Genomic DNA, 27,356 nt, shown 5'->3' with positions numbered 1-27,356 from the left:
CTATTACATTAAGGGACTATTGGGTAGGCATGCCAGACTAAGCTATATTCAATGCATAGGCAAAGTTTAACAGCTCTGGTGGTATTGTGGAAATATAATGAAGTTACCAAATTCTTTCTGTCAGTTCCATCTACTTAGAGATCTGATTCAATCCTGATCTGAGTAGAAGCAATCCCAAGAGCCTCTGAAATGTTGTAACAAATTGTATGACAACTAATAATATTGCACAAATGCGGCTATAATAACTCAGCACAAAATAATAATTCATATAATATTCATAGTCAACGTAACCCAGGACCACCACATAATAATTGCCTACTCCCGTCATTATGTTTGGATCAAGAAAATGCCTATTTGAGACCTTTAAACACCTACTATTGTTATTTTTAGAAATTGAAAAAAAAAAAAACTATTTAATGGCAGTAATAAAAAGAAAAACTGAACACGTGATAGAAAGTTACAACTATACTGCAAATACAGTTGTAAGATACCTAGCCAACATGAAACTGAGCTCCCCTATATTCAGACAATGGAGCTTCAGGGTAATGTATTTTAAAATGTCTTTTGTATTAACTGGTATGGATGAGGAATATTGTTACAAGGAATTTTGTCACTGTGCTGTATTACTACTGTAACAGAATATGAAAATCAGATAGCAGAATATGAAATAATCTAAATAGTTTGCACTTTCTCACACTCATAACTGTGGTATAACAGAGTCCTGCAGACCTGAATGCCCCTTTTTATACTCCATTAAGGACAAGACACGCTTCTTTAATGTTGAAATGTCCCATAGGCCTTTATTATTAATAATATTACCAATATCAATATTTAAATAACATGTATCTTATGATAACAACATATTAACAAATCATAACCTACTACTAACACCTAACAAAAACTGAATATCGAAATTTCTTCCCAGGTTGCAGGTCCTCAATGGCATCCACAAACAATTTGGGATCTGCACCATTATGATATTGCTGCTCCCAGCCGCATTATCACCCAGCTTGGGAACAATATCAATTACTTGCAGGCTATCACCAACTCAGAGATTCCACAGCAAAGATGGATCCCCTATCCCATTTATACCAACACCAAGAAAACACTGCCTTTGAGGACCTCAGTTGCCATCACCAAACCTAACCTGCTAACCCTAACCTAATCCTAAACAGACAGTAACAAAAAACCCCCAAACCACAGCTTGTGACCAACATAAGGGGAGGCGGGAGGGAAGTTTTCCCCAACACAACTACATTTTTTATGAGCTCATACCTCTTTTCCCTGACCTTTTATCACCTTACCCCCTACCTTACCCCCTCCCTTACTTCCGAACCCCAATAACGCCAAAACAAATTATTTAATTCTATCCTGTCTGCTCTCCTTTCCTCCCATACAAGTCTTCTCTAATCTCTCTTGGTTTGCTCACTTCGGGCCTGTCTTTTTACTGTAGGCACAAAATGATGATGATAATCTCAAAAATTAATTCAAGTATTTATTTTCAGATACATATGCCTCCTTTATGCAAAAGCAGCAAAGAGCTGGGATTGATAGCTTGTCCCACAAAGTGAAGGAGCACAACAGGAACTTCCAGCCCTATTTATTACAATGTGACTGATTTATCAAGCCAATGCACGTACACTTGCCAAGCCAAGATATGTGCCGCTCATCACGGCGCATCACTGTGAGCCAGGGCCGAGTGCTAGCGCGATATGTCATCACACAATAGTAGGTATGTGTGTGTTGTGTGTGTATTGTGCTGTGCTGCCTGATCTTAGCCCTATTGTATACAAGCACACTTCTACTTGCTGTCCAAACTGGTTGTCAATTAGTTGTCCAGCTGGGTTGCGTACTCATTCTAACACACCTGATGGTGATGGAAGGAGGTCCAGGTTCCAAGCACAACATCAAAGCACATTCATTGCCAAGCTCACAAGCAGGGTCAGGCACTCTTAGAAATGAACAAATGTTCTGTTGTTGCTCAACTTAATTTTGCTCAATAAATACTGGATTGTATACAATATTTAGGTGTATACATAAAACAAATAGTACTAGTATATCCAAATCCACTTTGTGCCAAACATATTTTCTTGCTTTAACAGCCTTTCAGGGTGTTTATGCAGGTTTGAATGGCATTTTAGACTTTGGTCCACTATATATTGTGGGCCAAACTATATACCAAAGCAGATTGAAGAATCTTAGAAAATGTTAATTTTTTTACGAGGATTTGGGGGGGGAGTTATGGTGGTATTTTAAAGCCCCCATTAGTAAAGGGGTTTCCAGATATCCATCCACTAACTCAGGTAAATGAGAGCAAAGGTATGTTGGTACCCTTTATGTATTTCTAAAACAAAAAAAAAACATCTTACCACATAGACACAGTAGAAAAAATAATTTGAAATAATAACACAACGATAACACATACTTATGAATGCAGTGTTAGTGTGAAGAATCTTTATGGTATTTCTACTGCTGGCTAGATCTGTTACTGACAGATTTAGTGGATTCTGTGGAAACAACATTTTTTTGTTTTTACTGAAAGGCAGCCTAATTTGCACTTAATTTTGTGATTATTTTGGTTGGTACACATCTCTTGGTATACCTAATTGTGCAGTAGAAAAACAGACAGTGGAAATCACACCCGAAATGCTGATTGCTGTGTATATTTTAATTTAATGGTGTTATTAACCTTAATAACTGTTCATTTCTGCTAACACCAACATGGAAAGTAGTGTGACTGCATGAATTTACCTGCACTGTCCAGTCCTGGCCAAGGGTCAAAATTCTTGCAAAACAGCACTTTTTATCTAAATGGCTGCTAGTAGATGATGTAAGTGAAGGTAGGGAGTTCTGTTCCCAGATTCCTGGGCTTGCTGTCTATATATAGAGAGCTTATTCATGCTGTGATCACATCTACTCCTAACTCTTTTTTCTAATATCTTCCATTTATAGCTGATTTTCTGTGACTTTTTTTTTGCGCCAACAAGGACCACCAAAACACCGAAATGGAATCCCAGGTGCGCCAGAACTTCAACCGCGACTGCGAGGCTGCCATCAACCGTATAGTGAACTTGGAGCTGTATGCCTCCTACACCTACCTCTCCATGGTAAGTATTGTGACTTTTTTTCAAATACTTTATAAAAATATATATTTTTTTTCTTTTCCTCTTTCTTATGTCTTCTGCAAATTTCTCTACTTTAGGTTTGATTAAAAATGCAAGACCCAACAAGTCTTTTACATTCATGTAAAATTTTATACCTGTTTTTTACTATAAATATAGCCGCAGTAAACTCTAAAATTAGGTTTTAGAAATTACAGAAATTAATTAAATCTTTCCCCAGTCTTGCTTTTTTGATCGTGATGACGTGGCCCTTGCCCATGTGGCTGAGTTCTTCAAAAAGCAGAGCCAAGAGGAGAGGGAGCATGCTGAGGAGTTCATGAAATATCAGAACAAGCGTGGGGGTCGCATTGTCCTGCAGGACCTCAAGGTAGTAACATTTGACTTTTTTTCTAGGTGAAACCAAAAAACTACTTAGCTGCTCAGAAATAGAACTAGGTATTTTTTTAAAAACTATAAAAAAAATGCTTGTGTAGAAATGAAATGTTACGTGTTTTTTTTAACAAAAGTTATCCCTTACCTTGTGCTGTATATGGAAATCTAATGCATAAACATTTTTAGTTAAAACACGAATTTTTCCTTCAGAAACCAGAGCGTGATGAGTGGGGTAACACCCTGGAAGCCATGCAGGCCGCTCTGCATCTGGAGAAGACTGTGAACCAGGCTCTTCTGGATCTGCACAAGCTTGCCTCTGAGAAAGTTGACACTCATGTAAGTCTGCCCTATACATTCATTACTTAAATCTCCATTTATTACATCATCTCAGATACGTGGTACAAAAAATCTCAGATACGTGGTACAGCAAATGAATTACTTCATATATCTTATTTTAACATTTCTAATTCTTACAGTCCAAGAAATTGCTGTACCACTGATCTTCCCTGAAAGTGTGTGTATGGTTGGAATAAGACATTGTAAAACTGACATAGCTTTATCCTATTTATATATTGAGAAGCCCCTTTTTGAAAATATTACACCCCTCCCCCCTTCCTCAGTGGTTTGATTTTTTTTCTTATAGTTCATGTTTTCCTTCTTTATCAGTTGGAATTTTGACAAAAATATTTAAATTTGAAATGAATGAGCATAATACAGAATAGTTCCACTAATCGATGAGGCTGATCTATAGTTTTTAAAAATGTAATATATATTTTTTCTTCTAACTTGTATTTCCGTGAGGTCCTGAAAGAATGAGTAAAAACCTAAAACTTTGTGCTGAAAGCTTGCGCATGTCTAGGATGGTGGTGATAACAAACCCAAAACGTTCCCGTGGAAAGTCAAGTATCTGGGCTATCTTTTTTGGGGATAATCCCCAATAATCAGCTCATGGACAGCATCGCAGGTTCCCGGGTCAGTTAAGGTTGGGGGGCATCCACTGTGTGTTGGGTTAGCACAATTTATTTAATATCAGTTATGTCTCACCAACAATAATGCTTTACCAGTATACCTGAGGTCATCCTAAAGGAATGCAGCAAATCCTTTAACTGGTATCCTTATAAGGTAAAATGCTGGTTAAAGGATGATCATTGGTCAGTACTGGTCAAACACTGGCCATTGTCTTAATTCCTGGGTAGTTAAAAACACAGTGCCTTACCCTATTAACTAGTCTTGACCAGAACTAACTGTATGCAACATGTTTTTTGATCATCTGCCAAGCCATTAATTTGGAAGACTCCTTGGATGAATGCAACTCACTTCCGCAGCTAATTATTTTTGTTATATCTAAGTCTTTGTAACTGCATTGTTTTATCTATCTGTCTTTATTATTAAATAGTATAATCTTTCAAGTCTTTGTGTTATCTCTCTTTGTACACTTCAAATTGAACCCCTCAATATTTGCATAAACTATCACAAATTATATTCGTGACATAACACTGTGGGGTTCATCTTCAATGGTGAAATGCCCAGTCTTGAAACGAGCTGTAGGAAGGACACTTCTCCCCCAGTATTTGAGACATCTCAGTGTGAATGTCCTTTGCTGACTTTTACTCGAAAAAACAAAAACTTCATGGCGGCCCGTAACTCCAACAACGTGAAACTTGCTTGTGCCTCTGCCATCACAGCTTCTCACTAAAAGAAAAAAACAGTTTTAAAAATTATTGACCTAATACTTGCACAGGTACATACTAAGATATTAGGCTGTCATATGCCCCCAAACCCATTTTTCTATTTCATCTGGAAGGGGCAAAGCCAGGAACTTCTCAGCACCCCTCATATAGTCTTAGAAAATTATTTCTGGAAATGTATAGAGAACTGGCCTAAAGGCAGGATTCAGAGAATAGAGATTCATGATTCATACTCTGAATGGTCTAAGGTTATTAGTGGTGTACTCCAGGGTTCAGAGTTGGGACCCTTAGTTTCTAATATATCTATAAATGATAGAATTTCTGAGTTTGCAGATGACAACAAATTTTGTAATAAAATCAAGTTCTTACAAAGTTCTCCAATGGACAAACAGACCAAGCCGATCAGATCTGGTTGTTTCATAAACTTAATAATAGCATGCAAGGCTAAACTGTGATTTCAAAAGCTAGCAAAATATGTTTCTGTATTAAAAGAAAAAGACTGCAGAGATCGAGACAAAATTTTGCCCCTATTGGTCAGACCACATCTATAATATGCAGTCCAGTTTTGGGCACCAGTTCACTAAATATATATTGTGGAATTGGAGAGAGTGCAGAGAAGGGCAACTAAACTGATAAAAGGAATGGAGGAGCTCAGCTTGGAGGAGAGATTAGCTGAACTGAATTTGTTCTCTCCAAGGAAGAGATGTTTGGGGGGGATCTGATCGCTATATATATATATATATATATATATATATATATATATATATGTAGTCTATATAGAGAATTTGCTTCAAAATTCCTTTTTACAATTGTCTTTTGCATCTGGAGGAAAAGAAGCCTAACCTATGCATGTGGAAGGGATTCTTCACAGTAAGATCTGTGAAAAAATGGAATAGACTTCCTCACAAAGTAGTTTTAGCTTATTCAGTGATTGTTTGAAGACAAAATTACATATACCTTGTATATGTTGGGCCCCTTTTTGCTTTCAGAACTGCTGTAATTCTTTGTGGCATAGCTTGAACAAGAGTTGGGAAACATTCCTCTGATATTTTGATCCATATTGACTATATTGAAATAGTACTAGTAGATCCAAATCCACTTTGTGCCAAACATATTTTCTTGCTTTAACAGCCGTTCAGGGTGTTTATGCAGGTTTGAATGGCATTTTAGACTTTGGCCCACTATATATTGACTTACTCACCTAAGCTTGGTAGTGAAAGCACATAAAGGTGAATTTCTCTTTTAACCAGAAGCAATATCCATGAATGGTGCTTTGAGCTAAGCCCATGACATCCAAAATCATAGGAAGAAATAGGTAATCTTTTCAATTTAAAGCATGTTAAGCAATATGCCAAAAAAAAACCCTCTTTGCCTATTTCTTCCTAAAATATCTCTTTTATATGTATATGTCCACACATATAAAGGCATACATACAACATACATATCAACTGATAGAACACAGTTCACACTCACATAACTGGTCCACATTGGAGCACAACAATGCGCATCACATTCCTGAGGTTTGGCGCACAACAATGTGCATCACACAATTAAGACTATTTAGACTATTGTTATCCTTATTATCCTTATATCCTTATTATTGAGACTATTTTTATCCTTTCAACAATTCATAGAAAAGAAATGCCTAAAAACAATCACAAATGACTTGTTAAATTGTAGGTCTGTTTGATCACCCAAGGTTAAAAGATTCTAGGAGATTGTAAAGGAGATCACATAAAAACAAAACAAAAAAAAAAAACTACAAAAATTTTAAAAACAACATTTTCTAAAACTGGATTAGGCTTAGTCTACACGGCCTGTTTCCCCAGCATTTACCCTGAGGCTTTTAAAGCCCTTGTTTGAAATCCCCATGCATTACAACAGGTTAATCTACACCAGGATGTTTCCTTGGGGAACGCTTATGACAGGTATCTTACAGGTTGCTTGCAAGGCTTAAAAAATTAAAACGCTGGGTTAACCATGGAAAACGCGGGAAAAAGCAGATAAACGCTTCTATTGATTTCAATAGGATGTTTTATTGCGGTTTCCTGTGTTTTTAAGCACGTAATATGCAAATTAGTTAAAAACGTGGTAAAACGCAATACAAGGGCAGAAAAATGTGCCAATGGCGTTTCCCAGCATTTTACAGGCAAGCTTTAAAATGCTAATAAAAGTGCATATAAACGCAATAGGTACGTTTACATGCGTTTGTAAAAAACGCCCATGTAGACCCAGCCTTAAAAAAAATGTATGCAGAACAATTTAAAGGTGGTGAACGAAGAAATATTATTGCAATGAAACAATATGACTACAAACACAATAACATAGCATTAACATTGACTTCTTAACTGCAAAATGGACATGGAAACATTCAAAGTTTAAAAAACAAAAGCAGCTATTGTACTTAAGCCCCCTCCCTCCTCCTCTGCCAAGAAAACAAAAAAAAGACAAAGGAAAAAGCAAGGTAGACAACATCCTTATACATGCTTATATATATGTACACTTTATGCGCACAGCTGCTACAAATTCACCTGTAATTGTCACAGTTTGTGAAGTTTGGATGTTTGAAAGTTTTTGGGAGTTTGTTCATCCATAATCAATTATTACTACGATACTTTATAATTGACTGTACATCAGTGAACAGCTATCTTTGAAAAAAAATTTGGAGGTATTTAACACCAGGCGGATCCTGGGGTCTGGCATAGTAAGTGTTTAGGTATGCGCCTACGTAAACAGCTGAAATCAGTCAAATATGCCTACTTCTAAGCTAATATTTATGTTTGAAACAAAGAAAGAATGATTTTTTAGGGAAAGATTGACTTTTAATGCAAGCTCGCTAGTGTCAAGTTGCCGGACATGCAAGCCTCGAAGTGCACAATCATTTCAGTTGATAAATACCTGGAGAATACACCAGTGTATTCTCGGTGACTGAAAATAAATAGGTTTGAGAGATCCGATTTAAGATCGCAAAATAGCAAACTTCTGATTTTGCTTGATGAATCAAGCTCCCCCAGTGAAGCAACAAGTGACATGAATGAGTGTTTCTGACTATCACTCCCAATTATTGTATATTTTCTAATATCTTCCATTTATAGCTGATTTTCTGTGACTTTTTTTGCGCCAACAAAAACCACCAAAACACCGAAATGGAATCCCAGGTGCGCCAGAACTTCAACCGCGACTGCGAGGCTGCCATCAATCGTATAGTGAACTTGGAGCTGTATGCCTCCTACACCTACCTCTCCATGGTAAGTATTGTGACTTTTTTTCAAATACTTTATAAAAATATATATTTTTTTCTTTTCCTCTTTCTTATGTCTTCTGCAAATTTCTGTACTTTAGGTTCGATTAAAAAAGACCCAAGTCTTTTACATTCATGTAAAATTTTATACCTGTTTTTTACTATAACTATAGCCACAGTAAACTCTAAAATTAGGTTTTAGAAATTACAACAAAATCTCTTTTCTTTCCCCAGTCTTGCTTTTTTGATCGTGATGACGTCGCCCTTGCCCATGTGGCTGAGTTCTTCAAAAAGCAGAGCCAAGAGGAGAGGGAGCACGCTGAGGAGTTCATGAAATATCAGAACAAGCGTGGGGGTCGCATTGTCCTGCAGGACCTCAAGGTAGTAACATTTGACTTTTTTTCTAGATGAAACCAAAAACTACTTGACTGCTCAGAAATAGAACTAGGTATTTTTTAAAAAACTAAAAAAAAAATGCTTGTGTAGAAATGAAATAATACGTGTTATTTTTTTAACAAAAGTTATCTCTTACCTTGTGCTGTATATGGAAATCTAATGCATAAACATTTTTAGTTATAACACCAATTTTTCCTTCAGAAACCAGATCGTGATGAGTGGAGTAACACCCTGGAAGCCATGCAGGCCACTCTGCATCTGGAGAAGACTGTGAACCAGGCTCTTCTGGACCTGCACAAGCTGGCCTCTGACAAAGTTGACACTCATGTAAGTCTGCCCTATACATTCATTACTTAAATCTCCATTTATTACATCATCTCCAAATATTCTCAGATACGAGGTACAGCAAATGAATTACTTCATACATCTTATTTTAACATTTCTAATTCTTACAGTCCAAGAAATTGCTGTACCACTGATCTTCCCTGAAAGTGTGTGTATGGTTGGAATAAGACATTGTAAAACTGACATAGCTTTATCCTATTTATATATTGAGAATCCTCTTTTTGAAAATATTACACCCCTTTCCCCCTTCCTCAGTGGTTTGATTTTTTTTCTTATTGTCATAAACAGCTGGAATATGATTGCCTGGAGCCTTCATGTTTTCCTTCTTTATCAGTTGGAATTTTGACAAAAATATTTAAATTTGAAATGAATGAGCATAATACAGAAACTAGAATAGTTCCACTAATTGATGAGGGTGATCTATAGTTTTTAAAAATGTAATATATATTTTTCTTCTAACTTGTATTTCCATGGGGTCCTGAAAGAATGAGTAAAAACCTAAAACTTTGTAGACATTTAACCAATGCTTTTTTTTCAGCTGTGTGACTACTTGGAGTCTGAATATCTAGAGGAACAAGTGAAGGCAATAAAGCAGCTTGGAGATTACATCACCAACCTGAAACGCCTTGGGGTGCCTCAGAACGGCATGGGCGAGTACCTGTTTGACAAGCATAGCCTGTAAAAGAGCAGTTAAGCTGTGTTCCGTCCATTAGGATCCAATCCTTCAACTTTGCATCTATATTCTTTTTATTATCTGTGTGACATCATTGTGATATTTAATAATTAATACATTGGGCTTTATGTGATCCTCTGTTCATTTTGCACCAGTAGCTGTTCTTGTCAGCAAGTTTCTAATAAAGTCTTAGTATTGTGAATTCATTGCATTTGGTGTTCATAGATCTTAAGTATGGGGAAAAGTGGGAAATTAGATATTTTCATATCTTTCTCAAATTCAATACAAAAGACAGGTTGTGAAAAAAGACAAACTCCAATTTTTATTTCTTTTTTTAAATATTTAAAAACATCAGGTCTGAGAAAAAAGACTATTAACAAGATTACTCCGGGTTGGTGACTGGAGACAAAAAATACAAATGTAATAAATGCTTTTTTCAACTCAAAGAATGGTGGCGTTCAATTCCAAAATAGTATCAAAATATTATCACAGACTTAAACAAATCACATTTGATATAATCGACAGAAGAAATTAAGGTTAATACAGCATCGGGAACAAATGGATTACACCTACGTGTACTTAAAGAGTTGAGCTCCTTTATTTCAATGACATTATGGTTACCAATGGGTTGGCATAAAAATAATGTGGTACCTAGCGATAAAAAGGGAGTACAGTCTTTACTGAAAGTAAAAAGTGGTAAGTTTAACTTCTATAGTTAGAAATATAATAGATTATGATTAATACCAAAATGGAAGAATTTTGCTAGATAAAAAAAATATTACATATCTATTAAGTGATAGTCCGTCCGCATGGATTCAAGAAAGACCAAAATTGTCATACAAATCTTCTCTTTATATGAGGAAGTATGTAAACATTTGGACAATGAAGTAGTAGTTGTTATAATCTACTTGGACTTTGTAAAATCATTCTAGGCAGTACCACACAAATGGTTAATGGGCCAAAGAAGTTAAAGACTACAAGGGGGTGCTAAGAAGTTCCTGGCTTTGCCCAGAAGGAAGAGAACCATAGTTATGAAATAACATAAATATTTATTCAACATGTTCCCCCTTGAGACTGATGTACTTGGTACAGCGTAGTTGCAGCTTTTCTAGACCGTTCAAAAAAAAGTCCTTTGGTTGGGCCGCAAACCAGCTCTCAGCCGCACCTTTACGTCAGATATGTCCTCAAAACGTTGCCCCTTCAGGTGTTTCTTCGGGAAATTCGGGAACAGATAATAGTCCGAAGGGGCCAGGTCAGGTGAGTAGGGGGGATGGTGGACCAATTGGAAACCCAGGGTGTTCAATTTGGCAGCCACAACGTTGAACGTGTGCGCAGGTGCATTGTCCTGCAAGAAAAGGATCCCTTTGGTCAACTTTCCACGGCGCTTCGTCTTAATTGCCTCCTTCAGCTGGTCCAGGAGGTTAGCATAATACTGTCCGGTGGAGCAAGGTTTCATCCTCAGTCACTAACCTAGCCAAAAAGTCCTGTGCAGCTTCAAAATGGGCCAAAACATCTTTGGATGCTTTAACTCGTTCCTTCTTCTGATCACTGTTCAAACATTCAAACATTCAAACACTGTTCAACTTCGCTGAAAGCTTGCACATGTCTAGGATGGTGGTGATAACAAACCCAACACGTTCCCGTGGAATGTCAAGTATCTGGGATATCTTTAATCTATAAATGATAGAATTTCTGTGTTTGCAGATGACAACAAATTTTGTAATAAAATAAAGTTCTTATAAAGTTCTCTAATGGACAAACAGACCAAGCCGACCATATCTGTTTCATAAACTTAATAATAGCATGCAAGGCTAAACTGTGATTTCAAAAGCTAGCAAAATATGTTTCTGTATTAAAAGAAAAAGACTGCAGAGATTGAGACAAAATTTTTCCCCTATTGGTCAGACCACATCTATAATATGCAGTCCAGTTTTGGACACCAGTTCACTAAATAGATATTGTGGAATTGGAGAGAGTGCAGAGAAGGGCAACTAAACTGATAAAAGGAATGGAGGAGCTCAGCTTGGAGGAGAGAGATCACCTGAACTGAATTTGTTCTCTCCAAGGAAGAGATGTTTAGGGGGATCTGATCGCTATATATATATATATATATGTAGTCCATATAGAGAATTTGCTTCAAAATTCCTTTTTACAATTATTATTTGCGTCTGGAGGAAAAGAAGCTTAATCTACGCATATGGAAGGCATTCTTCACAGTAAGATCTGTGAAAAAATGGAATAGACTTCCTCACAAAGTAGTTTTAGCCCATTCAGTGATTGTTTGAAGACAAAATTACATATACCTTGCTAGTACTGGGTTGGGCCCCTTTTGCTTTCAGAACTGCTGTAATTATTTGTGGCATAGCTTGAACAAGAGTCGGGAAACATTCCTCTGATATTTTGATCCATATTGACATGATAACATCACACAGTTGTTGCAGATTTGTCAGCTGCACATACATGTTATGAATTCCATGTTCCACCACATCCTAAGGCTATGTTCACACTGGCTATGAGGTTGGTTATTGGTAGTTTCTTAATAATAAAGATAATAATAAGCAGTATTTATATAGTGCCATCATATTATGCAGCACTGTACATTAAATTGTTTCTGAGGAGAATATGAAAGGTTAAATGAAGGGTTGAATGGAAGTTAGGGACAGTTTTTGTGGGAGAAAAATTTCCTGCCCACCCGCCCTGTAAAGAGCGTTTGAGGTCCAGGGTAAGGTAAGAATCCTGTTTATGGAATGACAAACAAATTGGTGGGAAGCCCCTTTTATTAAGGTGGTACGGCGTAGGCCCCCGAGGCAGTGCTGGGCAGCTAGGGGCCGGTGTAGTGGTGATGATGATGTTCGGATTTTAAATGTTGCTGGATGCGGAATTTACCTTCCAAGCCCTGCAGCCTAGTTGTTTGGGTTTGGAACACTTTGGTTGTTGTAGTACAAATGCAACATTGTGGTTAATATGGTATAAAATATTGGGGGGTTAAATTGTTGTGGAATTTGTTATGATAACGTTAATGTATGTATGTTAATGTATGCTTAGTTGTAAATTTGCAAAGAGTTTACATTTATTCGTTAATTACTGATAATTGTTTATTTAATTTTTGTTAAATAAATGGCTGTTTGCCAGCCATTTTAAGTCCATTTAGTAGTCAGTGTGTTTTTGAGGGTGTAAGGGCTGGTAAGTTGGGGGAGGGATCAGTGAGTGTGGGGGACAATTGGGCAAAGGTCTGAGCTACCCTGGCCATGACTCAACACCAATGAACACATCATAGTCCACATAGCTCAGGACCATCACATGATAAATGCCTACTCCTGCCATTATGTTTGGATCAAGAAACTGCACTGGCCAGGAGTTTACATGGTTTGTACCGACTGCCTGTCCTAATGCCAAGGATAATGTAATATTATCTCCTCTTCAACTTTATTCTTGTACCTTGCAAGTGTGACATGATGGAGAATAAAAGATGTATGATGACTAGATGCAGTAATCTCTCATCATGTCATCATTGTAACCTCACATCTATAACACTTCCACTTGATATTGGGATTGATCTCCACTGCAGATGTCTTCACATTTATGGGGTTGTGACTGGCCAAGTAGATCTAGTTAGCTTGCATGCTGGTCTATGTATGGACACTTTGATAATGGTGATCTCATTTTATTTATTCAATAGCTTCCTACACACACACACACACACACTTATTGCTAAATTCTAGTATGTGTAAAATCATATTACAGTGGAACATTATAAAGAATGTACATGTGAATTTTACTTTTAAACATTGATCTATATGTTGCAGATTATTTAGCAGTAGGAAACTATTGAATTTGGTTTGAATCTTCAACTCTGCATTACAAAAATGATGATGTTGGATTTTCCTAATGCTGTCCTGTACCTTGGCACTACAGAAATGATGACCATGGGAATTTAACGTTACATTATAAAATGAATCTCTGCAATATCAGATAGCCATTGAATATTTTATTTATTCACCCAGTGTCTGCATATTAGAGGGATCCCTTATAGACAGAGTTTACTCCGACATCTATTTGTATTGTTAGGTGGTCACATGTTGTAATTCAACTGTAAGTTATTTTACTGTTCATTTTTAGAAAATGAAAAACCAGCAAAGTGTCCTTATGACCGTATTACAAAGAGAGCCTGAAGACATAGTAGAAAATTACAACTATACTGCAAATACAGTTTTAAGATGCGTGGCCAATATTACATTGAGTTCCCCTATATTCAGACAATGAAGCTGCAAGGAAATGTGATTGGAGTTTTGTAAAATCTGGTGTGGACAAATAATATAGAAAGGGCTGAACCAGGCGAATAAAGGAGCATAGTAGAAGGCCTGTATGACCGGGCATACACAGAGCAGACACAATAGGGTTAATAAATTGTTTTAGCGGGAGCAGGAGGTAACTTTAGGGGATTTGTAAGGAGGCAGAAGTGAGGGAAGGATTAAGATGATAAAAAGTTAGGGAGAAGAGGGGTGAGGTCATTCGATTTATAGGGTGCAGGAGAAAGCTTCCTACACTCCTGCCCCATTTGGTATTGGTTAAATAGTAATGGGGGTGTTGGCATAGGGGTAAGTTTAAGGTGGTTGACATCCACGAGGGGGTGTTAAGTTTCAATGGGGTTGGAGACCTATCTAAAAAGTGGTGAATGGAGCATACACATATGGTGGTAGTCTGTGTTTAAAAAGATCGTTCCTGAACTGGGAGAATTGGCGACTGGAAGCAATACTATCAGGTTGGAGCAGACTACCAGTGCTGATGGGGGACCTCGAGGATCGGAAACCAGAAAAGACTAAGGTCAGGTAGTGGGCTGGAAGGGTTAATTCATTGTTAATTTTACTGTTATTTGTTGGTATTTGTTGTTTTTGTTCAATATTTTAATGGTATGTTTGATATTGTTATTTATAAAGTTTTATTTATTATTTATTGTGTAATAAAAGGTGTGCAGGACATTTAACCAATGATTATGGTGTGTCTATTGAATAGGGGAATGGTGGGTTAAAAAGGGGGTTTGGTCGGAATGGGAGGTCTGCAAAACTCTGTTTTGTCCTATTAATGACTTTGTCACTGTGCTGTATTCCTACTGTAATAGAATTTTAAAATCAGATGACAGAATTTGATAATCAGATTCTGAATGCAGAATATAAAATCATCTATACAGTTTGCACTTTCTCACACTTGTTTTACTGCAGGCACAAAATGATGATGATAATTTGACCTGTGTGTATTTCTCTGCCTGTGACTAAGCGGAATTTTGTTTCCGTGACTAAGCAAGTGATGTTGTCACCTGTGTGCTGCTTGGAGCATATCATGCTAATAGAGTAACCCTAAGCCACAATACTGGTATTGTGTGATGGGTTATAAATGATTGTACAATAATCTGAAAAAAATCATTATTGTATTTGTCTTCATATACATATGCTACCTTTATGTAAAGGCAGCATAGGGCTGGGATTAACAGTTGGTCCTACATAGTGAAGGAGCACAACAAGAATTTCCAGTCCTATTTATTACAATGAGTGATGCAATGAGTGACAATAATGATTGTTTCCAGCTATCACTCCCAATTTTTCTATAATGGTTTCTGTGGGTTTTGAAAATTTCCACTGTGTCACCAGTAGTTTCTTACTTGTAGCAGAGAAACATGGGGGTGATACTGTACATTTCTGTAGACCAGGGCTGTCCAACTGGTCCCAACTACAGTCTATGCAGTGCAGCAATGGGCATGCAGAGTGTGTATCCCAGCACCTGTCAATTACATACCATTGCTGTACTCTTCCAGAATCTAAAATTGCCCACCCTTTGCAGATCCCGGGCATATGTATCATGCTAAAACACAAGAAAATGTACTGAGCTTGCCTGAAATATAGTGGGGATCTGATTTTGGTGGCATAGAGGAATTTATTGGATTTCTTAACAGTACAAGGTGCCTGGCTTGATCATGCTGTAGGGGATTACCACTAGTAACAGGCTTGCAGCAGTTTAATGAAGTAGGACAACTTAACTAAATAAAAAAAAGCTAAAAAAAAAATACAAGGCCTGGCTGGGCCACTAACTACCTCTTTGGTAGATCCCTCTCTTACTAACAGGTAATCTTGACGGGTTACTCTTAAGTGGTTGTCTCTGGAGCTTCTTTCCCTTCAAGTGTTTAAAATCACTGAGCTCTCAGCAGTCTTCTGCTGATTCCCTAAATAAAGCATCTGTGCTTTCAAGATCCAGGTGAAGATCCAGACATGGACAAATAGTAGCCAAGGATCCTTCCCAACTCTTCCTTGGCTGGCTCCAGGACCCTTAACACCAGCTTTTCATAAAAGTCAACTGCCTGGCAGAATAATGCGTTAGTCTGAGCGAGTCATTCACCCCATCTAAGACTTTCCCTGGCAAGCCATAGGACACCCTGTAACACTGGATTGAAGAGTTTTGTGTGTGCAGGTTTTATTTACACTTTTTTGACATTATCAATTGTCAGTTTCTGGGCTGTAAATATTTTCTGGTTCAAGGGGGACCGAGCTGGATTCTCTCAATATTATTTTATTGAACTACAAGTGATAGGACTATTTTTACACTGATCAGTGACCTAATTAGTATCAGCATGAACAGCCTAATTCTACCTGCAACTTTTCAGCTTCACTAGCCCTGAAACTCTAAGGGCTTGTGTAATTCTTTAAGGGTCACGTTGTGGCGGGACAACCAACTCCCCAAAAAGGATGCTGGGGATTTTGCGGGGGATATGGTGGTATTTTGAAACCCTCAATAATGTAGGGGTTACCAGATATTATTTAACTAACCCAGGTAAATGAGTGCAAAGGTATGTCAGTAACCTTTACCCATTTCCTAAATAAACACAATGTTACCACACAGACACAGTAGATAAAATCCTTTGAAATAATACCACAATAATGACATATGTTTGCAGTGTTAGTGCAGAGAATCATTGTGTTATTTTCACTGCTGGCTAGACCTGTCATGTTGTCATGTCATAGTTGTGCAGTGAAAAGCAAATGCTGTTTGCTGTGTATATTTTAATATAATGGTGGTAACTTTAGTAAGAATTAATTTCTACTAATGCCAAGTACAAAGTAATGTTACTACATGAACTTGCCTGCACTGTCCTCTCCTGCCCAAGGGTCAACAGTCTTGCAAAACAACCTGATTTATCTGACTGGCTGCTGGTAGAAGATGTAAGTGAAGGTAGGGAGTTCAGTCCTTAGATTCCTGGGCTGGCTGCCTATATATAGTGAGCTCATTCATGCAGTGATCACATCTACTCCTGACTCTGAGCAGAGTTCTTGCTTCAACAGTGCTTGAACGGAACCCTCTCTGAGTCTTTTTTTTTTTCTTTTAAACATCTTCCAATAATAGCTGATCTTCTGTGACTTTTTGCGCCAACAAAAAACACCAAAACACTGAAATGGAATCCCAGGTGCGCCAGAACTTCAACCGTGACTGCGAGGCTGCCATCAACCGTATGGTGAACTTGGAGCTGTATGCCTCCTATACCTACCTCTCCATGGTAAGTAATGTGACTTTTTTAAATATGAATTTTCATTTAATTGTAGTGTTAAAAGTTTAAGCAGACAAAACCAATTTCAGGCATACAAGGGTTGATGTTGTGAACTGTGTCATAATTAAACAAAAAAGTCCATGGACAAGTCATAAAATTTCTATCTTTCATCATGTTTTATATAAAATGTGGATAAATTATCTTTTGTTCCCCCTTTATTGAATGATATACATCTTTACAGATGCCACTCAAGTTGTATGTTTGTTAAATTGATTTTTCTAGACATTCACAAAATGTTTTTGGTGATTACTTCATTTTCTTGGTGAATCACAGAGCACCTTGTATCCACAAACTACTTATTTGAGGACTTGAGAAACAAAGGAGTTAATGTGTTTTTCACTCACACATAACATGACTGACTTCTATCACTGATCATTCCTCATTTATTGGTGCAGATTATATCATTTTCACAACAAAGCCTAATAGAATACCTGACATAAAGTGATAGTAATTTCAAAGAGAACTTGAGTAAAAAAGGGAAGCATCTCATGCTGTTCTACATTAATAGGTACAGTGGCTTCTGACACACCTCTAAATTCATTTTCCATGATGCTTCATTCATGTCTAGACTTCCTGTTTTTTAGGCCAAACTTACATTCATCATTTAAGGCATATGTGTCTATAGACATGTCTTTCAAAGCCAGAGAAAGTACATTTCTAACAATAAACCTCAATCTCTCTTTTTTTTTTTTTTTTTCCCCAGTCTTACTTTTTTGATCGCGATGATGTCGCCCTTGCCCATGTGGCTGAGTTCTTTAAAGAGCAGAGTCACGAGGAGAGGGAGCATGCTGAGACGTTCATGAAATATCAAAACAAGCGTGGGGGACGCATTGTCCTGCAGGACCTGAAGGTAGTAACACTGGGCTTTTTTTTTTTTTTTAGATGTAAAAAAAAAAATACTCTTATTTTTTTCTCTAAAGTTATCCTTAACATTGTGCTTTATAGGAGACTCTAATGCAGGGGTGTCAAACCCAAATACACAGAGGGCCAAAATTAAAAACTTAAAAGTCGCGGGCCAACCTTAAAATTTATTGAAAAAATTGAGGACGTTTTTCTTTTTCATTAGGTATAAACCCTTTTCATATGGAAACTAAGAGGTTTTGTTTTACATTCAATCTGGAACAAGCTTCTAATAGAGAAGGAAGCATACTTTTGTTTTTTAATTTTATTTAGGAAAAAACTTATGCCCCGTAGCCTTCTGAGTTAAATTTAAATGGTAACCTTTTTGCACAGGTTAACATAATAACAATATTCTTCTATGAAAATCCAACCATTCAAGTCCATGACTTGCAGTAGCAAGGAAAAGTACAGCTGAGGGGGAGTCTGGAAATGCCAGACACGGCTAATGCGGAGCTAAATCCTATGAGTAGCCCTCCCTCTTCATTGAAATAGCGCCGCTACTAAAATTCCCAGCATTATTTGCATCTATAAAACAGTCCAATGTGGGGCCATGCATAGGCAGAGAGCCCGCTGGTCTATACACGCGACTGATGCCAGGAATTGTAGTAGCGGCGCTATTTCAATGCGGAGGTGGGACAGCTGCAGTTCATATTTAGGATTCCTTTGGGGGCCAAATTTGGCCCCCGGGCCAGAGTTTGACACCCTTGCTCTAATGCATAAACATTTTTAGTTATAACACTTATTTTTCCTTCAGAAACCAGAGCGTGATGAGTGGGGCAACACCCTGGACGCCATGCAGGCCGCTCTGCAGCTGGAGAAGACTGTGAACCAGGCTCTTCTGGACTTGCACAAGCTCGCCACTAACAAAGTTGACCCTCATGTAAGTCTGCTCTATACACTCATTATTTAAATCCCTTTCTTACATCATCTCTAATCAATAGCAGATAAGTAGTATGTAAAAGTAATAACTTCATACTTTTTAACATAACATAACATGTCCTAAGTACAGATCTTTTTAAAGTCTAAAATAGAAGATGCTGTACCACTGAGGTAGTTGGCTTGAGACATACACTGCATCCTATCTGTTTCAGTTTCAGATTTTTTTTCTTTTTTGTTATAATTGGCTGGAATATGATTGGCTGGAGCTTCAGCCTCTTTTGTTTTCCCTCTTTAGCGGTTGGAATTTTAACAAATTTAAATTTGAAACCAATGCGCATAATAGAGAAACTTGAATAAATCTAAAGATGCAGGCTGGTGAAGAACAGTTTTGCTAAAAATTGAAATATTTTTTTTCTTCTACATTGTGTTTCTGTGAGGTCCTGAAATAATGAGTAAAACTTTGCAGACATTTTAGCAATACTGTTTTGATTTTCAGCTGTGTGACTTCTTGGAGTCTGAATATTTGGAGGAACAGGTGAAGGCTATAAAGCAGCTTGGAGATTACATCACCAACCTAAAACGCCTTGGGGTGCCCCAGAATGGCATGGGCGAGTACCTGTTTGACAAGCATAGTCTGGAAAAGAGCAGCTAAGCTGTGTCCCACCCATGAGGATCCAACCCTTCAAGTTTCCATCTATATTCTTTTTACTATCTGTGTGACATGTATTGAATAATGCATTGAACTTTCTGTGATCCTCTGTTAATAACGCACCAGTAGCTGTGCTTGTCAGCAAATTTCTAATAAAGTCTTTCAGCATGTATTTGTTGCATTTGGTGTTCATAGATCTTGAGAATGGGGGATGGGAAATTGGAATTTTTCAAGTTGAAATGGACATTTATTACATGTGCAAAAATTCAAATTGGTAAAAAAAAGAAAAACTTACATTTTTATAATATATAATAAAAACATCAGGTCATAACATGAATGCCATTAACAAGATGACTCAGGGTTGGTGACAGGGGACAGAAAATATTAATTTTTTAAATGCTTTTTTTTCTACCCTGTGTACAAAAAGGGAAATTGTGGGGCTTAAAATGTAAAGTAGGAAACATATTATTGCAATGGAACAAATTGATTTAATCGAGTAACAGTTAGAAGAAATTAAGGTTAATAAAGCATCAGGAAGAAGTAGATTACACTTACGTGTCCTTAAAGAGTGGAGCTCTTTTTTTTTTTTTAAAGACATTATGGGAACCAATGGGTGGGCATAAGGCCATTGTTGTACCCATCTAATAAAAGGGAGTAATGTTTTACCAAGTAAGGACTGTAAAGTTTAATTTCTATAGATGGAAATATCCTAGAGAGTATGATGAACCACATAAAAGAATTTTGCCAGATAAAAAAACTGTATAAAGTAATAGTCTGCATGGATTCATGAAAGACCAAATTTGTCAAACAAATATCTTATCTATCTTTGGGACCCTTAGTTTTTAATATAGACATATATGACACAAGATGACACCAACTTTGTAATGGAATAAAGTTTCTCTAATGGATAAGAGGTCCAGATTTGGTTGTTTCATAGACTTAATAATAGCATGCAATGCTAAACTGTGATTTCAAAATCTAGCTAAATACTTTTCTGTATCAATAGAGGAATAGACAGTAGAGAGTTTGAGACCTAATTCTGCCTCTGTAGAAAGCAGTCAGACCACATCTGGACAATGTAGTCCAGTTTTGGAAAACAATTCACTAAATAGATATAGTGGAATTGAAGAGAGTGCAGAGAAGGGCAACCAAAGAAATGACATGGAGGAGCTATAAGGTGCTATTAGCTAAACCTAATTTATTCTGCCTTAATAAGTGGTGCTTTAGGGGGATCTGATGCTTCTATATAAATATATATGGTCCATATAGAGAATCTGCTTCAAAATTCCCTTTTACAGGTATATTGTTACATAGGTACATAGTAGGTTAGGTTGAAAAAGACATAAGTCCATCAAGTTCAACCACTAGGGAAATAAACATATCCCAGATATAAAACCCTATAAGACATAGTTGCTCCAGAGGAAGACAAAAAAAAACCCTGGTACAATTTGCTTCAACGGGGAAAAAAAACCTTCCTAATTCCATGAGGCAATCGGATGTTCCCTGGATCAACAGTCACTGTTATTTTTACTTTAAAGCCTTAATACCCAGTTATATTCTGTGCTTCTAGAAAATCATCCAGCTTTTTCTTAAAGCAATCTATAGTAGTTGCTGAAACTACTTCCTGAGGGAGCTGATTCTACATTTTCACAGCCCTTACAGTGAAGAATCCCTTCCTTATCTTATTTTCTGGAGGAAAATAAAACTTCTTTTCCTCCAGATGCAAAGAGTGCCCTCTTGTTCTTTGTAATGATCTCAAAGTGGGGAGGAGAGTTCTCTATATGGACCATTTATATATTTATACAGGGAGAATAGATTCAGTTCAGCTAATCCCTCCTCATAGCTGAGCTCCTCCATTGCTTTTATTAATTTAGTTGCCCTTCTCTGCACTTTCTCCAATTCACCAATGTCCTTTTTGTGAATTGGTGCCCAAAACTGGACTGCATATTCCAGATGTGGTCTGACCAATGCTTTGTACAGGGCCAGGATTATGTCTCCATCTCTGCAGTCTAGTCCTCTTTACATACAATACAAGAAAGTATTTTACTAGCTTTAGATATTGCAGCTTGGCATTGCATGTTGTTATTAGCAGCAGAACTCCCAGATCCTTTTCCATTTCTAACTCCCTAAAGTGTATTCCCCCCTGGACAGTATGGGGCATGCATGTTGTTAGCTCCCAAGTGCATAACTTTACATTTATCTATATTAAATATCATTTGCCACTTGGCTGCCCAATCAAACAGTACATCCAGGTCTGCTTGTAGATTATATGGACTTAATTCCATTACATAGTTTGGTGTCATCTGCAAACACAAAAATGGTACTTTTAATCCCACACTCTATATCATTTATAAAGATGTTAAACAGTAAAGGTCCCAACACTGAACCCTGGGGTACACCACTAATAACCTTAGACAATTCAGAGTATGAATCATTAATTTCAACTCTCTGGAGACAATCTTTAAGCCAGTTCTCTATCCATTTACAGATTGACTTTTCTAAATCTATCGACCCTAACTTGCATATTACCATCTGTGGGGTACAGTGTCAAATGCTTTAGAAAAGTCCAAGTACACTATATCAACTGCTATTCCACTATCGACCTGTTTACTTACTTCCTCATAAAAAGAGACTAGATTTGTTTGACAACTTCTGTCTTTCTTGAAGCTATAATTTATAATATTATTTTCTAGCAAAAACTCCTCTATGTGGTTCTTTATGAAACTCTCTAGGACCTTTTCAACTATGGACGTTAAACTCGGTCTGTAGTTACCTGGTAATGACTTTGCTCCCTTTTTGAAGATAGGAACCAAAGTGACCTTATGCCAATCCATCAGTACCTTGCCAGTGACTAAAGAGTCTCTAGAAATAAAGGCTTTGAAATAAATGAGCTCAGCTCTTTGAGGACTTGTGGATGTAACCCATCAGGCCCTTTGTCAACCTTAATTTTTCACAGGTTTTTCTCAATCATATCAATTCTGAGCCATTGTGACTCATTTAAGGCAGTGACATTGCTATTATGAATTTGGACTTGAGGTCTGCCATTTTCCTTCGTGTACACAGAGTTAAAAAATGTGTTTAGTAAATCTGCCTTCTCTATATCCCCAGTTACCAACCCAGCGACATCCTTTAAGGGGCCTCAGATCTGAACTTTTTGCTATTAAAATATTTGAAAAATGTTTTGGTGTTTGCCTTACTTTAATGGATATTAATGGATATACATACATATGGAAGCGACTCTTCACAGTAAGGTCTGTGAAAAAATCGAATAGACTTCCTCATGAAGTAGTTTTAGCTCATGTGATTGTTTGAAGAAAAAATTAGGTACATCTTGCTAGTATTGGGTTGGGCCCCTTTTGATGTAATTTCTTTGTGGCTGAGATTCAACAAGAGGCTGGAAACAATCCCCTGAAATTTTGATCCATATTAAGATGATAGCATCACACAGTTGTTGCAGATTTGTCAGCTGCACATCCATGCTGTGAATCCCATGTTCCACCACATCCTAAAGTGATGTTGGTACTGACTATGAGGTTGCAGTGCAGTTACCTGTAGTTTCTTTTACATGAAGCTTTTCCCCATGGCAGCCTCATAGAGAATAAGTGTACCTCTCACTGCCAACATGTGCCAAACGTGCATACCCTGGTTCTTTAAGAACCAGGAATGTGGTGCAAATGACCAAGCAGGTGGCAAGGTGCCAGCTACTGGGAGCCATGCGGGATTGCTCGATCCCAAGGCTAATAGACAACCTTAACTGAAACAACATAAAGGCTAGAAACTGTTAAATTGGAGTGACTGTTGTATAACTGTCATTTTCAGGAGAAGGCTATTACTAATTAGCCTGCTCCTTCTGAAAATGACAGTTACACAACTGTCACTCCAATTCAACAGTTTCCATACTTTCAAAGGCACTGATCTGAAATAAATGTACAGAATAACAGCCCTGAAAAACAACATGTTTTAAATATAAGGGCTTACTCCCTGAGGTGGTGGACCAGACCAAAATTGTCTAAGCTATACTCAATGCATATTTGAAGGCCAAAATGTAACATCTCAGATGGTATTCTGGAAATAAAATTAAGTTGTCAGAACCTATACAGATTGAGAAACAAAGATACTAAATTATTCCTGTTTGTTCCAATTACTTAGAGATCTGGTTCAATCCTGATCTAATGAGCAGAAGTAATCCTAAAAGCCTTTGAGATGTTGTAACAGATTGTAATTATATTGCATGCTCCATGATTCAGCATAAATGCAGCTTTAATGACTCAGCAACATTTAACACTTTATAGGCAACATAGCTCAGGACTATCACATGAAAACTGCCTATTACCACCAATATGTTTGGATCAAGAATTGCCTATTTGTGACCTCTGTAAATGCCCACTGGCTAGGAGTTTACATTACCTAGGATAATTTATTATTCTCTCATATTCACCTTTATTCATGTACCTGGCATGGTGGAGAATAAAAATTGTATGATGACTAGAGGAAGTAATCTCTTAAATGTCCCCATTTAATGTACAGCACTGCGTAATTTATTGGCAATATATAAAACCTGTTTAATAATCATAATATTAATAATTCCATCATTGTAACCTAACATCTATAACACATCCACTTGGTAATAATAAACATCTCCACTGCTGATGTCTTTACGTACAGGGGATAGTTACTGGAAGGACAAAACGAGTTAGGTCTATGTATAGATACTTTAATATTGATGATCTCATTTAATTTAATATATAGCTTTCTACACACACCTCCCTAAATATTACTCATTGATGTATCTGTTGCAGGCTATTTAGCATTAGGAAACTATGGAATGTGGGTTGTATCTTCCAATCTGCATTAAAAACTTGTGATGATGGGTATTGATGCTGCTGCCTCGTGCTGGCCACAACATTACAGTATAAAACTAATCTGTGCAATACCCGATTGTCACTTGGTATTCTATCAATTTACACAGTAGCTGCATGTTAGAGGTCTCCTATATGGAATACAAATTACGTTGACCCATATTTGTATTTTGAGGTGATCACTTGTTGTAATCCAACTGTAAGCTGCTTTACTGTTCATTAAAAAATGAATAAATAAAGCAAACAAATTTTGTGGCAGTATTACTAAGAATAACTGAACTTTCATTATAGAAACTTACCACTATAATTCAAATTCAGTTGAAGAATGTGTGGCCAACAATATACTGAGCGCCCCTATATTCAGGGTAGGGATTTTTTGGGTAGTGTGATTTGAGTTTTGATTTGTATGAACAGGTGTGAACAAGAAATATTGACTTTGTAACTGTGCTGTATTCCTACTATAACATAATATGAAATTAACTAGTGCACTTTCCCACAATTGTTTTATTGCAGGCAGAAATTGATTAGTGATTATTTGACCAGTGTGTATTTCTGTGCCCTGCAACTAAGCAAAATTTTGTTTCCATGACTAGGTTAATGATATGTTGTCACCTGTGTACTGCTTGGAGCATATCAAGTAAACAGGTAATTGGTTATGCAATAACCTAAAGAATTCACATTTACATGAAAAATCACCTATTCGTGTATTTGTTTTCAGATACATATACCACCTTTATGTAAAGGTCAGCACAGAGTCAGGATTGACAGCTGGTCCAACTAAGTGAAGGAGTACAACAAGAATTTCCAGTCCTATATATTGCAATGTGATGCAATGAGTGATAATGTTACTTATATAGTCAGGTTGGAATAAGACATAAATCCATCAAAATTCAACCACTAGGTAAATAAACATATTTGAAACCACCATATCCCATATATATTTACATAGTTGATCTAGAAAAAGGTAAAAACCCTTATAAATATGGTTCAATTTTCTACAACAGGGGAAAAAATTATTTCCTGATCCCATGAGACAACTGGATGTTCCATGGATTAACAGTCTCCCATGTTATTTCATTACAACTTCAATACCCAGTTATATTCTGCACTTCTAGAAGAGAATTCAGCTTTTTCTTTAAGCAGTCTATAGAATTTGCGAAAACTGCTTCCTGAGGGAGCCTAATCAGCATTTTCACAGACCTTGCCATGAAGAATCCCTACTTTATGAGGAGATTAAACTTCTTTTCCTCCAGATGCAAAGAATGCCCCTTGTCCTTTGCAATAAGGGTATACTAAAGGCTAATCATATCCCCCTTAAATGCCGCCTCTCGAGGGAGAATAGATTCAGTTCAGCTAATCTCTCCTCATAGCTGAGCTCCTTCATTCCTTTTATTAGTTTAGTTGCCCTTCTCTGTACTCTCTCCAATTCCTCAATATCTTTTTTGTTAACTGGTTCCCAAAACTTGACTGCATATTCCAGATGTGTTCTGACCAATGCTTGCCAGTGCCCAACTACAGATTATGAAGAGTGGCAATGGGCATGCTGAGTATGCATCCCATGGCCTGGCACTTTGTTACGGTTTTCTTCCAGAATATAGAACTGCCCATCGTTGGCAGACACTTGGATGTGGCATGTGGATGTGTATCATGCTAAATACATAGAAATGTACTGGGTTTCCAGCAACATAATGCTGGTGGAAAGATTTTATTGTCATCCTGACATTAGGAGTTTTTTCCTGGTCAATGTAATACATAAACGCATAAGGTGCCTGGACTGAAGAGATGGAAGCTTAATTGATGTAACATTGGCTACAGGTTATTTATTTGTGTTACAATAATCAACTGAAGAGCTCACAGATTGTTAGGAATAAAAAAAAAGAATTATACCAGAGATTAGAAAGGTTGCATTCATTAAAGGATCTTTATTAGGAAGACCTTGTTATTACATATTAAGTGTGGTAATAAAGGGTGCCATGGAGAACTAACTTTGCAGTTATCAAGAAGTAAATAGGAAACAGTAATACACTGATCCTCAGTACCTTGTGGGCAGTGATATATTGGGTAAGCAGAAACTTATCAAAAGAACATAGGGCAATAAGCCTTTACTCCCAATTATTTCTGATACCATACCAGACTCAATGCCTTCCTTTCAACAATGAAGGGTCCCATTATTGAAGGGACAATGCCTCTTCCCCACATCAACTCAAACCAAAAACAAGTGGGGAATTTGGGGGGAATAAGAGCATTTCCAGATATACATGTCCACTCACCTAGGGTTTATTAGCACCCTTTACCCATTTCTAGGGTAAAGAGTAAACACAATGCTACCACACAGACACAATAGAAAAAAATCTTTTGAAATAATAACAAAACACATACTTATGGATGCATCATCATACTATTTCAATTGTTGGCTGTATCCATTAGAGACAGATTTAGCAAATTTTGTGGAAATGACAGCTAATGAAAGGCAGTTTGATTTGCATCTAAATTTATGTTTCTTTTTGTTTGGTACACATCCCTTAGTATACAGGGATGTGCAGTATAAACATAGGCGGTGAAAATCACACACTAAATGCTGTTTGCTGTGTATATTTTATTACAATGGTGCTATTAACCTTAATAAAAATTCATTTCTACT

At 37.1% G+C, this 27,356-nt stretch overlaps 3 protein-coding genes across 3 annotated transcripts; all 3 read left to right on the top strand.

The window, feature by feature from the left end:
* Window positions 1-2,984: 2,984 nt before the first annotated feature.
* On the top strand, window positions 2,985-3,994 carry LOC140341247 (ferritin heavy chain A-like). Its single transcript, XM_072426813.1, has 4 exons — window positions 2,985-3,107; window positions 3,343-3,489; window positions 3,705-3,830; window positions 3,971-3,994. The coding sequence occupies exons 1-4, from the start codon at window positions 3,006-3,008 to the stop codon at window positions 3,992-3,994; spliced, it is 399 nt and encodes a 132-aa protein (XP_072282914.1). The 5' UTR covers window positions 2,985-3,005.
* A 4,281-nt stretch (window positions 3,995-8,275) lies between these two features.
* On the top strand, window positions 8,276-10,039 carry LOC140340844 (ferritin heavy chain B-like). The gene is made up of 4 exons (XM_072426261.1): window positions 8,276-8,430; window positions 8,658-8,804; window positions 9,021-9,146; window positions 9,703-10,039. Exons 1-4 carry the CDS (start codon window positions 8,329-8,331, stop codon window positions 9,844-9,846), a joined length of 519 nt encoding a protein of 172 aa, XP_072282362.1. The 5' UTR covers window positions 8,276-8,328; the 3' UTR covers window positions 9,847-10,039.
* A 6,998-nt stretch (window positions 10,040-17,037) lies between these two features.
* Window positions 17,038-20,028, top strand: LOC140340843 (ferritin heavy chain B-like). Its single transcript, XM_072426260.1, has 4 exons — window positions 17,038-17,377; window positions 18,132-18,278; window positions 19,083-19,208; window positions 19,704-20,028. Exons 1-4 carry the CDS (start codon window positions 17,276-17,278, stop codon window positions 19,857-19,859), a joined length of 531 nt encoding a protein of 176 aa, XP_072282361.1. The 5' UTR covers window positions 17,038-17,275; the 3' UTR covers window positions 19,860-20,028.
* The last annotated feature ends 7,328 nt before the right edge of the window (window positions 20,029-27,356 follow it).

Source organism: Pyxicephalus adspersus, chromosome 11, assembly GCF_032062135.1.
Source record: "Pyxicephalus adspersus chromosome 11, UCB_Pads_2.0, whole genome shotgun sequence".
NCBI lineage: Eukaryota > Metazoa > Chordata > Amphibia > Anura > Pyxicephalidae > Pyxicephalus > Pyxicephalus adspersus.
This window is presented reverse-complemented; position numbering and strand designations above follow the sequence as displayed.